General features: G+C 39.9%; 2 protein-coding genes across 2 annotated transcripts in view; both read right to left on the bottom strand.

Moving 5' to 3' along the window:
• Positions 1–331: 331 nt before the first annotated feature.
• Positions 332–12,531, bottom strand: part of LOC134372447 (uncharacterized) — a 66,502-nt gene continuing 54,302 nt past the window's right edge. The window contains exons 5-9 of the mRNA XM_063089946.1: positions 10,894–10,974; positions 10,067–10,688; positions 2,767–3,176; positions 1,287–1,452; positions 332–1,198 (exon numbers count right to left, since the gene is read on the bottom strand). Of these exons, the coding sequence (XP_062946016.1) occupies positions 444–1,198; positions 1,287–1,452; positions 2,767–3,176; positions 10,067–10,688; positions 10,894–10,974 (2,034 nt within the window). The 3' untranslated portion in view covers positions 332–443. The remainder of the gene's footprint in view (positions 1,199–1,286; positions 1,453–2,766; positions 3,177–10,066; positions 10,689–10,893; positions 10,975–12,531) is intronic.
• LOC134373197 (large ribosomal subunit protein uL11m-like) lies at positions 10,120–10,697 on the bottom strand. The gene is given in 2 exon segments (XM_063090743.1): positions 10,120–10,202; positions 10,205–10,697. Coding segments are annotated over 2 exon segments (576 nt in total).

Genomic DNA, 12,531 nt, shown 5'->3' with positions numbered 1-12,531 from the left:
TTTATTGTCTAAGGCCTCCTTCCAGATTTCCACCTCTGCTCCCTATGTTTTCAGGTGCCTGTGGCTGCAAAGAAAAAGGGCGTGGTGGGAGGACGGGCAGCGAGCAGGGAAAGCCTCCCTGGACTACTGTGAGCTGATGTTTACGTCCTCGTGGTTGAAACTCACTGTCTTCTCATATGGGGCACATTCCTGGATTTTAAGGAATAAACATCCACATTAAAGATTGAATAATTTATTTATTGGACATATGAAATGGGTCTGCCACTTTTCTAGGCACTTGGAATACTTTAGTGAACAAAACTGACACATTTTATGCCCTCCTTAGCCTTGTGTTTTAGTGAAGTGAGACAATAAATGGCAAGCTTAATCAGGAAATTACATGGTATATTCTCAATAGGCAAGTATTACAGAAATATACACACACCCATATATAGTTACACACATTACATCAGGGCAGTAGCAGAGGAATCTTCTGGTGTGGAGGGGAGACACTTGCGGGTCACTTTCTGGTGAATCCTCAGGTGGCGGTGGTAGGTGGATGACTGGCGGTAGCTTCTCTGGCAAAAGGAACACATATAGGGCTTCTCTCCTGTGTGGATCCTCTCATGAGCCTGCAGGTTGGTTTTGTGGCTGAAGCACCTTCCACACAGGCTGCACGTGAAAGGCTTCTCTCTTCTGTGAATCATCTGATGCACGTGGAGGTCTGATGCCTGGAAGAAGCCTTTGTGGCACTCAGCACAGACAAATGGCCTCTCATTCCTGTGTCTTCTCCGGTGGGCTAATAAATGAGACGGATATCTAAAGATCTTGGGACATTCCCCACATTTGTAAAATTTGGGGGCTCTGTTGACTCTTTCTCGTTCCCCCTCACATGAGGAGTTTCTCTTAATGCTCTGGTGGGTAGGTACAGGCTCAGGGGAAATCTGGTCTGGCTCTAAGAGAAACCTTGATTTTACCTCCTTAGGGACATCGTGATAAGTGGGTCCTTGAAGGGACCCTTCCTGGGACCTGGAGGTGCCCAGTCCTGCTCTGCTGGTATTGTGAGGGTTCTCATAAGAAACACCTTCCTCTGCAGGCCCAGGGCAGTTCCCTTGCTGGAGAGTATGAAGGGAAGATACTTGATTTCCTTGACTATTAACACCGTAATTTACTTGACAAATTTTCAGAGAAATGTGGCTATCTTCTTTATCTTCATCTCCTGTGAAAATAAAGTCAGTCAGTGAAGTTGTGCCCAAGAATGGGTCCACATAGAACACCCTTGTGGTGTGCAGATTCATCTGACTTACCTTGTCCTGTTTCTTGGGCAGTATCTTGGGGAGTCTGGAAGGGTGTCTTAATGTTCTCTCCGGTTGGGGTTCCTGCTGACAACTGTTTTGTAAGATGAACAATGACTTCTTTTAATGGCATATTCTCAGAAAAAAGGGCTTCCTGTCCCTGCATGTGGACATGGACCTGTAAACAAAGCCAGATCAGTGTTGTATTTGAATCTGTTAGGTGACAGAAACCTTTCTGGGAAAACTGTCCTCAACAGGCTTTCACAAGTTTCCCTCAGCTGTGGGCTACCACATCTCCTTGTCTTGCTCTTATCTCTGATGGTGTTATTTTTGTTATTTATGAGCCGTTATGTTCTATAAAGTAACTATAGACACTGAATATGCAAATACTGAATCATTGCACCTAAGAAAAATACAGAGTTAGTTTCTTGGGAGCCTCTGTCCACAATATTTTCATCAACTGATTAATACATAACCTTTTTTTTTTTTAATGTGTATCTATTTAAAGACCTTATTTAGTATATGTTCTTGATTAGTAAACACTGAACTCCCAGTCAACAGCACTGTTACTCATGCCTGAACGAAGCTTTTCCAAATGCATGTATTACCTCCATAAAATACATAAAAGCTTTCTTGTGCTTAGGAACACTAGGTAGCATTTCAGCAGTATATGACGGGTCTTCAAAAAGTTCATGGAAAACAAGAAAGCAAAAAAAAAAAGTTCATACAAGGACTTGATTATATTTTAATTCAATTTTTCTTTGAACTTTTTGAAGTATCCTTGTACTTGGGTTCCATTTTAAACAATAAATTTATCAACAAAAAGCACAAAAAATGTGAAAATGTGGCACTAAATAACTGTGAAAAGGATACTTATTTATGATGTTAGAGTTAAAACAAGAAGCTAGAGTATGGTCTTGTCCAACCTTATCTGGGAATGTGCACATCAGGTAACTCAAAATTTTCACCTTTTTGTGCATTATCTGTAAAGGATTGAGAACATGCCTCAGGTATTGGTTTTGAGGTTACAAATATATTTTAGCAATTCTGCAAATATTGTATCCAAAAACGGGGATCCACTGTAATGTCTTGTTTAGTATGTCTTTCTTGCTTTATAAACTTACAATAAGGCTTCCTGAGGGAAGAACCAGCTCTTGTCAAGGCATTTCTTTCTCATCCCTGAGGTCTCTGCTCAATTGTCAATTTCGCAGAGTCTCTCCGCCACTATACTGACTGAAATTAATTAACTCAAATAATCCATGTGTTTGGCTTGTGCATGTTCTACAGAATAAAGATATATACCTTTCTGTTTTGTTCTTGCTACCACAGGACAGTAAAGATTCTCTCGGTGAGTAAGAGTGGTGGGAGAATGTAATCTGATAAATGGGTGTATAATAACTCTCTTTTCTCTACTTCCAGACCACTCCAGCTGACAATACTTATTTCTTATTCCCCTCTGTCCCTCACCCCAAAGGTCAGACCCTTTACTTACGAAGACAGGTGGCTTCATACAATCATCAGTCAATTCTTCCATTAATTTCTCCAGGTTTCTGCCATTTGATTCCCATTTCTCTTTCAAAGTGGACCTGTCACTGCAGTGCCCACTAATAATAAACTGCTCTAGGATCAATTGAGAAATAATTTCGTCTTTGCTGTGCTTTTCTGGCTGCAGCCATGAGTGAAAAAATTCATGGAGTCTTTGCAGTTCCTGCTTTGCAAATGAGTTATTGCTGTTTTGAAATGAGTTGAGCTGAGTGCTTGAGCACTCAGAGATCCCCTCTTCCCTCTGGACAGCAGTTCCCTGGGTTGGTTTAAACTCCAGATTTTCTGACTCCAGATCATTTCTGGATGGTTCACATTGGAATGAGATTCTGAGATCTAAAGCCATTCTTAGTGATAGTTCTCAGAGAGATTCGACTTTGACAATTCAGTCTCTATTGTCTGTGTCTCTGGGGATCTGTTTCAACAATTGGTAGATGCTTAAAGACTGAAAAAAAAAAAATGAAAAGATATGTAATTAATTGCACTGTTGGCATAATTAAGGACAAATCCATCAAAATTTCAGGCCCAGGTGGATTCATGGATGAATTCTACCAGATGTTAAAAAAAGAAATAACTCTAATTTCATACAAACTCTCCCAGAGAAAAAGAAAAAGAGGAAACACTACCCATTTTAGTTAATGAGATCAGCACTTCTCTGATAACAAAGACTTACAAGTACCTTAAAATTACCCAAAGCAAATATTTGCAAATCAAATTCACTCACATACAAGGGGAACAGTAGAGCACAAACAAGTGGTGCTCATTTTCAAAATGCAAAATGTTGGTTAAAAATTCAGTTCTATTTACTACATTAATACAATGTAGAAAACATGGTATAATTATCTCAATAGATATATTAAAAATGTTTAATAAAAATCAGTACTAATTCCTAAAATAGGCATTTAATAAAACAGGAATATAAGGAAACATCCTTGATGTGAGAAAGTTTTTACAAAATAACTACGGCAAAAATTATTCTTCTAGTTTTCCACTTGAGCTTGAGAGGTAGATGTCCTCTAACATCTCTATGAAATATCGGACTGTTCACTAACCAGTGAAATTAGGGGGAAAAATATCAAATGACATTATTTATAGAAATACTAATTTTGTTTATCAAAAAATATTAGCCCAAGTGAATTTAACAAGATACCCAACACAAGGTCAATATACCAAAGTAAACTATCTTATATTACTGTGTTATCACAAACAATTAAGATTTTTTGAAAAAAAAAATCTTTTTTTACTTTCATTAGCATTAAACATCAATATCTAAGAACAAATCTAAAAAAAGATATGCAGAACCTCTACACAGATAATTACAAAGTATTAATAAATATATTGAGAGAGAAGCCATGCCCATGAATTGGAAGACTCAGTGTTATTTTTTAAAAAAGTCAATTAACTCCAAATTCCTATATACATTTGATGAAATCAACAGAAAGAATCCAGCAATACAAATCCAGGTTTTTTTTTTTCCTTGTGCGTGAAAATTGACAAGCTGATTCTAAGGGCAAAAACAAACTAAAAATTAAAAATAAATTTAAATTCTCCTTCCTTCAAAAAGGAAAAGAGACTCTTAACCCCTTCCCTTTTCTTAGAGCATTTATTTTAGAAAACTTGTGATGGTGAATTCTTTTTCTGCCCATCTGTTATGTATGTAAAACTTTTTAAAAAGCTAAATAAACCTTTTGCCAGTTTTACAAGCCAGGAATGTTTTTCTCAAAGACCCAGGAGCTATTGTTTTGAAATGTAATCATTAAGGAAGACAGGGCCCCTATTTCCCAGTTTCTGTGGGATGGTAGGAGCCTGACTTCAGCTGGTGCCTGGTTTCAAGTTGCAAACCTACCTCAAAGACATACAAAAATGTTGGTATCATTATAATTTATAATAGTCCTAAACTTCAATCTAAATATGTAATATTATATGGGATAGATTGTGATTTATTCATATAAAGAGGTATTTGACAGTAATGAAAATAAATGAACAACTGCTTCCCAGAACAACCTGGATTAATCCCAAATCATAATGTAGACTGAAATAACCCAGACACTAAACAATACATTTTGCTAATCCCTATAAATGGAATTATAGGGATTAATCAATTAGCAATACATTTTGCTAATCCCTATAAAAGTTATTTTTGGGGCTGGCCCATGGCTCGCTTGGGAGAGTGCGGTGCTGGTAACACCAAGGCCAAGGGTTCGGATCCCTATATAGGAATAGCCGGTTAGCTCACTTGGCAGAGCGTGGTGCTGACAACACCAAGTCAAGGGTTAAGATCCCCTTACCGATCATCTTTTAAAGAAAAAAAAAAGTTATTTTTGGAGCAATAGAAGAGACTGGAGTGGTTGTATGGAGGGCTTCATAGAAGGCCCCTGTCTCAATATGAACTAATGGCAATTCCTAGGAAACTAGATTTCAAGTTTTAGCTGGCAATACAGCAGTCTCATTTATACGAAGGAAATATGTTCCAAGATTTCCAGTGGATTCCTGAAACCATAAATAGTACTGATCCCTATTTATACTATATTTTTGCCTATACATAGATACCTATTTTAAAGTTTAATTTATAAATTAGGCACAGTAAGATATTAATGGCAATAACTCATATAATAGAATAATTATAACAATATACTGTAATAAACATTATGTGAATGTGTTCTTTCTCTCTCAAAACATCTTAATATTTTCAGACTGCGTAACTGAAAATGAGGTAGGGAAAGCAAAACTGTGGATAAGGAAATACTACTGCATTCTATTTTTTTTTAAATCTGGGAGGTAGTTACATAGCAGTGTTGGCTATTCACCAAGCTATATACTTACTAATTTTGTATTTACCTGTATATGCATTAGGCTTCAATAAAAATACTCACTTAAAATATTAAATGTGTATATGTATATCAAAATGTCACGTTGTACACCTTATATTTATGCAATTCTTGTTTGTCAATTATACCCCAATAAAACTGGGGAAAAAAAGAGAAAAAGTAGAGAAAAAAAGTGGATGATATAGAAGGGACAGGCCATAATCCATATAAATGACATGTACCTCTTGGCTGAAAACTACAATAGCCCCCTTTTGTCCTCAGGGGAAATGTTCCAAGACCCGCCCCACACAGTGGATGCCTGAAACCATGGATAGTACCGACCCAACTGCCGTCAAATTAAAACACATTTCTGTTTGTCTTCCACCCACAAATTTAATGCTTTTTAAATCTTAACTAAATACTTCTCACACACTGTGACCATAACTTTTGCAGTTCGAGGTGTGACAGCAAAACCAGCACAAATTTCTTTTTGCTTCCTCACAATTTCACAAATAGAGGATTCATTCTTACCATAGATCTTAGCAACCTCATCATATGATTGTTTTTCTTTCCTTATTAAGTAGAGAACTTTCACCTTTGCACTTAAAGAAGCACTTTACAGCTTCTCTTTGGCATATCCGAATAGCCAGCATCACTACTCTTACACTTTGGGGGCCATTATTAAGTAAAATAAGAGTTACTTGAATGCAAGCACTGCAATACCACAGCAGTTGATCTGGTAACTGAGACGGCTACTAAGTGACCGACCTGCAGGTAGCGAATAGGGTGTGGATACTCTGGACAAAGGGATGATTCACATCCCAGGAGGGACACAGTGAGACTGCACAATATTTCTACTCAGAACAGTCTTCAACTTAAAACTTGCGAATTGTTCATTTCTGGAACTTTCCATTTAATATTTTCAGACCGCAGTTGACTGTGGGTAATTCAAACCTCAAAAAGCAAAACTCTGGATAAAGAAGGACTTACTTCTACATCAGGCACAGACATCTGCAAGGCGTCTACACCAACTACACCCACTGTTGTGACAGTTAAATAATACACTCCTTAGGGAAAATTCCCTCATCCCATTTACTATTTTCTTTTTGTCCATTAGGTTACCCTTCCTTGTGAACAACATCTGTCCCTTGCTTCGCTGATTTTATTAAAGTTACAAGTTTATGTTTATCTAATTTTAATTCCTGTCTTTTCTCACTGGAATGTAGGATTCAGCAGAGATAAAATTGCATTTGCATTGCTCAAAATTAATCTCTGATTGCAAATAATGTTACGTGGGCAACAGTGGGCAGATCATTTGGAATGCACAATGGATAAAAAATTAAATCCCTTTTCTGTATCATTGCTCTACTTGTGTCCTTTTTTTCATTTTGTAAACGGTTAACATTTCAAAGATTTGTAGTTTTTAAAAAAGCAAATTTCATGCCATAAAATAAGAGAATGGGGGTGTTTGGTGGGAGTGACATATGAACACAAAGACCTAATTCATTTATGTTAGTTGATGTCATCTTATGCTTTGTGTGTCAACTTCACCTGGTCTGATCAAACTAGCCACTCTGATCTCATCAATTAATGAGGCAAAGATGATTCAGGTAAAACCTCACAGGAAAAAATAGAACGCATTCTTGCCTTTCCTTCAGCCAGTCAACATTTACAAAACGTTAATCTGCTCACATCACACTCCATCCAATTTACTCCCTCAACGGCTCTCCCTTTCCCCCAGGGAAAAGCAATAAGTCCTCCCAGGGCCAGCTGTAAGCTCCTCCAGCTCCATCTTAGGTGTTGTGGTATTCTGGCCTCTTTCTTTTCTTTTTTTCTGTAGAAGAACCTATGTCTTTTCTTTCATCTGGAACTTGGACTACCTCCCTGGCTTCCACACAACACACAGACCACATGTTCACACTTGGAGACATGCACTCAATCCCACACAGACAAGGTGATGGAGCACTATTGCTAAAACCTGGGAATTCAAAACCAGACTGCTGGGATTCTAATCTGGAGTCTGGCATTTACAAGCTGTTTGATCCAGGCATGTTACCTGCCAGGTTCCTATATACTATATCTGTCATGGGGCTCTTACCTCTCTTTATTTATGTATTTATTTATTTTGGGGCTGCCCATTATGGGGATCTGAATCTGAATCCTTGACCTTTGGAGGCTCTTATCTCTAAAGACACACAGCTCCCAAAATTGTCATGGGAGCTAAGAGTTAACATACCCCATTTCCGAGAAACCCCCATGTCTTTGTAGCTAGGACTTTCCCCCCATAGCTATGCCTACATCCACAGTTATGCACACTCAAACACACAAAATTGGATGTTTTCTCTCTGTTCTGGAAACTTACCTCCTTCTCGGTTGAACTTCAATCCGGGTAATCCTGGGCTGAACGCTGGGCTGAACGCTGAGCTGAAGTGTGACTGCCTTTCTGCACTGGGTTAACCTGATGTGACTTCTCAGGGCTCTTCCCTTTTATAGGTACAGGATCGGTGACTCATTTAAAGATGTGATTGGATACAACTTTCCTGTTGATTGAATCACTGATGAAATCTTTATCCAGCCACAGCTCCAGGTCTCCAATATGATATTATATACCACCCCTGGATCTGGGGCCGTAGACCATAAACAAACACATTAATATTTCTGAAATGAAATAGAAAAGCATTTACACTAAGTGTGAATAGAAAGATTAACATTAGCCACACATAAATTCTTGTCAAGTTTTGTCATAAGCGATTTTTGTTACAAACTTGCTAAAACATTTTTAGTTTTCAGAGATTATGGACTGCAAGGGTAGCAGAGAACAAGGCTAATGTTCTCCTCCCTGTGCCAATCCCACGCTAGTGAGACAGAGGGGGCTCCAGGACCTCAGATGAGGGGGACAACAAAGAGACAACAGGGGCTGACATTAGGATAGTTTCAGCAGGAAGGGAGAGATAGGTTCATATTTCATGTTGAGAAAGCACATGATTTTTTTTTTTTTTTTGTTTGTTTGTTTGTTTTTTACTGGTAAGGGGATCTTAATCCTTGGCTTGGTGTTGTCAGCACCACACTCTCCCAAGTGAGCCACAGGCCAGCCATTGAGAGGCCCCTGGTTTGAGCAGGTTCCCCGATGTGGTGGAAGCTGGGCTCTTTCCCCTGCACTAATCTCCCTGCCTCCCACCCTTGTACAGGCTGAGGCTTCTGTGGAGATAAGAAAATCCTAGGGTGGGTCAACGAGATGATTGCAGCTTCTGCTCCATCAGGTGTGCACCCTCTTGGGGCTTAGATTGTCTCCTTATTACTGTTGGGTACAGAGTTCCTTATCTCTCCATGACACTCCGGTTGATTATTATCTGCTTAGAATCTCTTAGTCCTGTATTTGATGAGATGTCTGCATGACTTCCCCACATTGGGAATTATGCCTTGAATCCTCTCTTTACACTGCTATGCATTGGTCCGTTTCTCCAGGGAGTTTCATCCATTTATGTTCTTCGTAATCTAAGGGAATTTTCCAGTGCATTTAATGTATATTAATACTCCATATCCCTGGGAATTAAACTTTGCTTACAGAACAAAGGAGTGAGCCTTCATTCTGAACCATGATTTGTGAAATTAACATGATTTTTCCTATCATAAATATATTTGTCAAAGGAGTTCTGGGCATGATCTGTCTTCCATGGCTTTTTACATCCATTTCCTTTCAAATGTTCTTGTCTTTAGGATTAGAGGTATTTCTAAACATGATGAGATTAAGATCAGTTTGGTTCACCGTTCTGAAAAGCTCTTTCAGCAATTTGTTTTCACCTGTATTTCGTGAGATGACTGTTATGGGTTGAATTGTGTCCCCCAAGTTCATAGGTTCAGGTACTAACTCCCAGTACCTTAGAATGTGACCTTATTTGGAAATAAGGTCATTGCAGATGTAGTTAGTTAAGATGAGATCATACTGCAGTAGGGTGGGCCCTTACTCCAGTGTAACGAGTGTTCTGAAAAGATGGGATTTCTAAAAAGGGGATTAAGGTGATGCCTTTACAAATCATGGAATACCAAAGGCAACTCACAAACCACCCAAAACTGGGGGAGAGGCATAGAATATATTCTCATAGCCTTCAGAAGGAACCAACTCTGCTGACACTTTGATCTCAGATACTAGCCTCCAGAACTGTGAGAAAACACATTTCTGTTGTTTAAGTCACCCAGTTGTGGAACTTTGTTACAGCAGCTCTAGCAAACTAACACACTGAGGCATTGTGCCTTATTTCTATTGTCTTATATTGATTCTCTCTTTTTGCGGGGATAGGAGGGTGACAAAATATGTTTATTCAGGCTTGATCCATTGATACAGCCATATGTGTAATATGTGTAAAATATGTAATTTAAAGTCGGGGAACTCATAATCGGGTTGATGTGACCTCCTTTCCTCCCCTTTGGCACAGTCTTTCCAACTGGCCCCTTTCCCAGCTGCTTCTTTCAAAATCATGCAGTATAATGGGCAGGGGTCACTGCTTGGCAGCTTCTGCCTGGGTTGCCAAATCTGCCTCTTTCTGAGCAGCCAGGAGCGAGTCTCGCTATCTCTAGAAACTTCCAGCTCTTCTGAACTGAGGTTCTTCACCAGGCAAATGCCTGAGAAATGGGCAGAGCTGATGACGGAGTAGACGACAGAGGACAGGGGTATGCTCTGCAGGGCAAAGTTGTCACCCTGAGCTTTGATGTGGACGATCTCACACACATGCTTCAAGATCACCTGGCCTGCCACCCCTGTCCCTGTCTGCTGGGCCCCCTTATCAATCCCTGCAGCTGCCTTCAGGAAGTTGGATACAGTGTATTGTCCAATCTTGATTTTAAATGTCCTGTCAGGCTTCACAAAAGTTTTAGTGGGCAGAGGAATACCTTCTTTGATGTCCTTTGTCTTCTCATTGAACTCCTTGCAAAACTGGTTGATGGAAATGCCTTGTTGACCAAGGATGGGGCCAAGTCGGGGCCCAGACATGGCCTGGCCTGCTTGCACTATCATCCAGATCAGGCCATCAGCCTTGGGCTTCCTCTGGACCTGAGTGGCCCGGCTTAGCTTCAACATGATGGAGAATCCCAGCCTTCGTCCACCTCAGGGCATCAGCAAGAGTGCTGGGTGCTGGGTGCTGCCATCTTGGGCCAGAGGTCAAGGGTCCTTTATATTTGATTCTTATTTGGATATGAAGCAAAGTTTTGATGGAAAAAAGGTGCCTTCCAACAGTGCCCAGAACATCAGAGATTCACTGCTGGAAGTGGCAAACCAGATCCCCTTGCAATGAACAGATGACAACTGCAAAGATGATTCCAGTGATCTCGTCTTCAGTCGAAGATTCCTCTTCATTCTAGCAGAGGAGGAGCAATTCCAAAAATAATGCTCCTACTATGTGTCTGCCCACAGACTCTTCCTTTTCCTGGAATCCTCAGCTGGATACAGGCTTGAAGACAGTGAGAATCCAGTGCTGGATTTTCTTGGTGTGAGACCGTAAATCATTGCAGGAAGAAAGGCGTCCCTCCCTCCCAACAATGTCCACAGTAATGCTTCATAGTCTGTGCTGGGCATAGGGAGACACACATCACACACACACCCTCTCCAAGCCCCTCAGTCCAGGGGAAGGAAATGTTAATATTCCCATCCTAGACCTGAAGACATGGAGGCAAACAGCAGCAAGGATTCTTGCTCAAGGTCACAGCCTTGGGAAAGAGGTGCAGCCAGAATAGACACTTAAGTTTCCTGACTCTTGCAAAAGCTCCTCCATGGGACTCAGTCCATTCAGAAAATGCAGGGGTCCGAGGGATTCTGAGAAGCTCCATTTCTCTCTTAGAACATCACGAGGATGAAGCCAGGGAAAAGATCTCTCTAAACAATATAAATCATATCGGCTGCAGCTAGCATTGAGAGTCTGCTGGGTGCAGAGTGTTGCATTCAGGACTTTTCTTGCCTTGCCTCACTGATATGAGTTACAATAAAATATTGAGTCAAGAAAGTAAAGTAGAAGAAGACAGGACAGGAATGATAGATCAGGTGAAAGCAGAGGGTGTATGAGAGAGCACTTCAAAAAGTTCATGGAAAAATTCAATTAAAAGATAACAGAAGTCCTTCCATGAACTTTCTGAGACTGCTTTTATATACAGGAGGTATGGGTGTAATGCCATAATCCAATGTCTAGAAGCATTTAAATTAAAGATCTGCAGTGATGGAGGACTTTTATCTGAGAGTGCAGTGACTGAATTATTTGGATGATTTATTGGATCCTGCACCTCTTGACCATTCCTTATCTTAGAGTTGTATGTGGAGAAGGTTGTGATGGGAGTAACATCAAAAAGGCACACTACATAAGGAGTGTTTTCAACCAGGGGAAACAGCAGTGGGAAAACGATGGTATTGATTGCTGCAACAAGCATGAAACATGTTTGATTGAGCTCATAGCTGATGATTCTGAATGCTTACTCTACAACGCAGCAAGTTTTCACTGATTCAGTAAGTAGCTGGTATGTGAAAGTACGGCTGGGGATAGGGCGGAATGAAATGCTTATTCAACATTGCCATGAGTTTTGTGGAAATATGGGAATGGTAATCCCCAAATTTCTACAAGATAGCGTGTGCATGTGTATGTGTGTGCTCACATGTGATATCACTTGTTTTTTCCTGAAAGCCTTCCCTCAATCAGTCACATGCATTCGAATCTTGTGTTAGGTTTTTTTTCTACAGAACCCAATGCACAACAGGCCACATTTGCATCTAAATCTTACATAGGCTTATGTGAAATTTATCAGGCAGTTTCAGGCATCTTTTCCATTAAATGATTAACAAAGGGTGTCAGAAATTTTGATTAATTGTGTGGATATAAATTAGATTTTGTAGATTGAGAGGAGTTTTAGAATGACAGGAAGTGGAACCT

The sequence above is a fragment of the Cynocephalus volans genome, chromosome 3, assembly GCF_027409185.1.
Source record: "Cynocephalus volans isolate mCynVol1 chromosome 3, mCynVol1.pri, whole genome shotgun sequence".
NCBI classification, from domain to species: domain Eukaryota; kingdom Metazoa; phylum Chordata; class Mammalia; order Dermoptera; family Cynocephalidae; genus Cynocephalus; species Cynocephalus volans.
The sequence above is the reverse complement of the archived record's forward strand: the minus strand, read 5'-3'. Positions and strand labels throughout refer to the sequence as shown.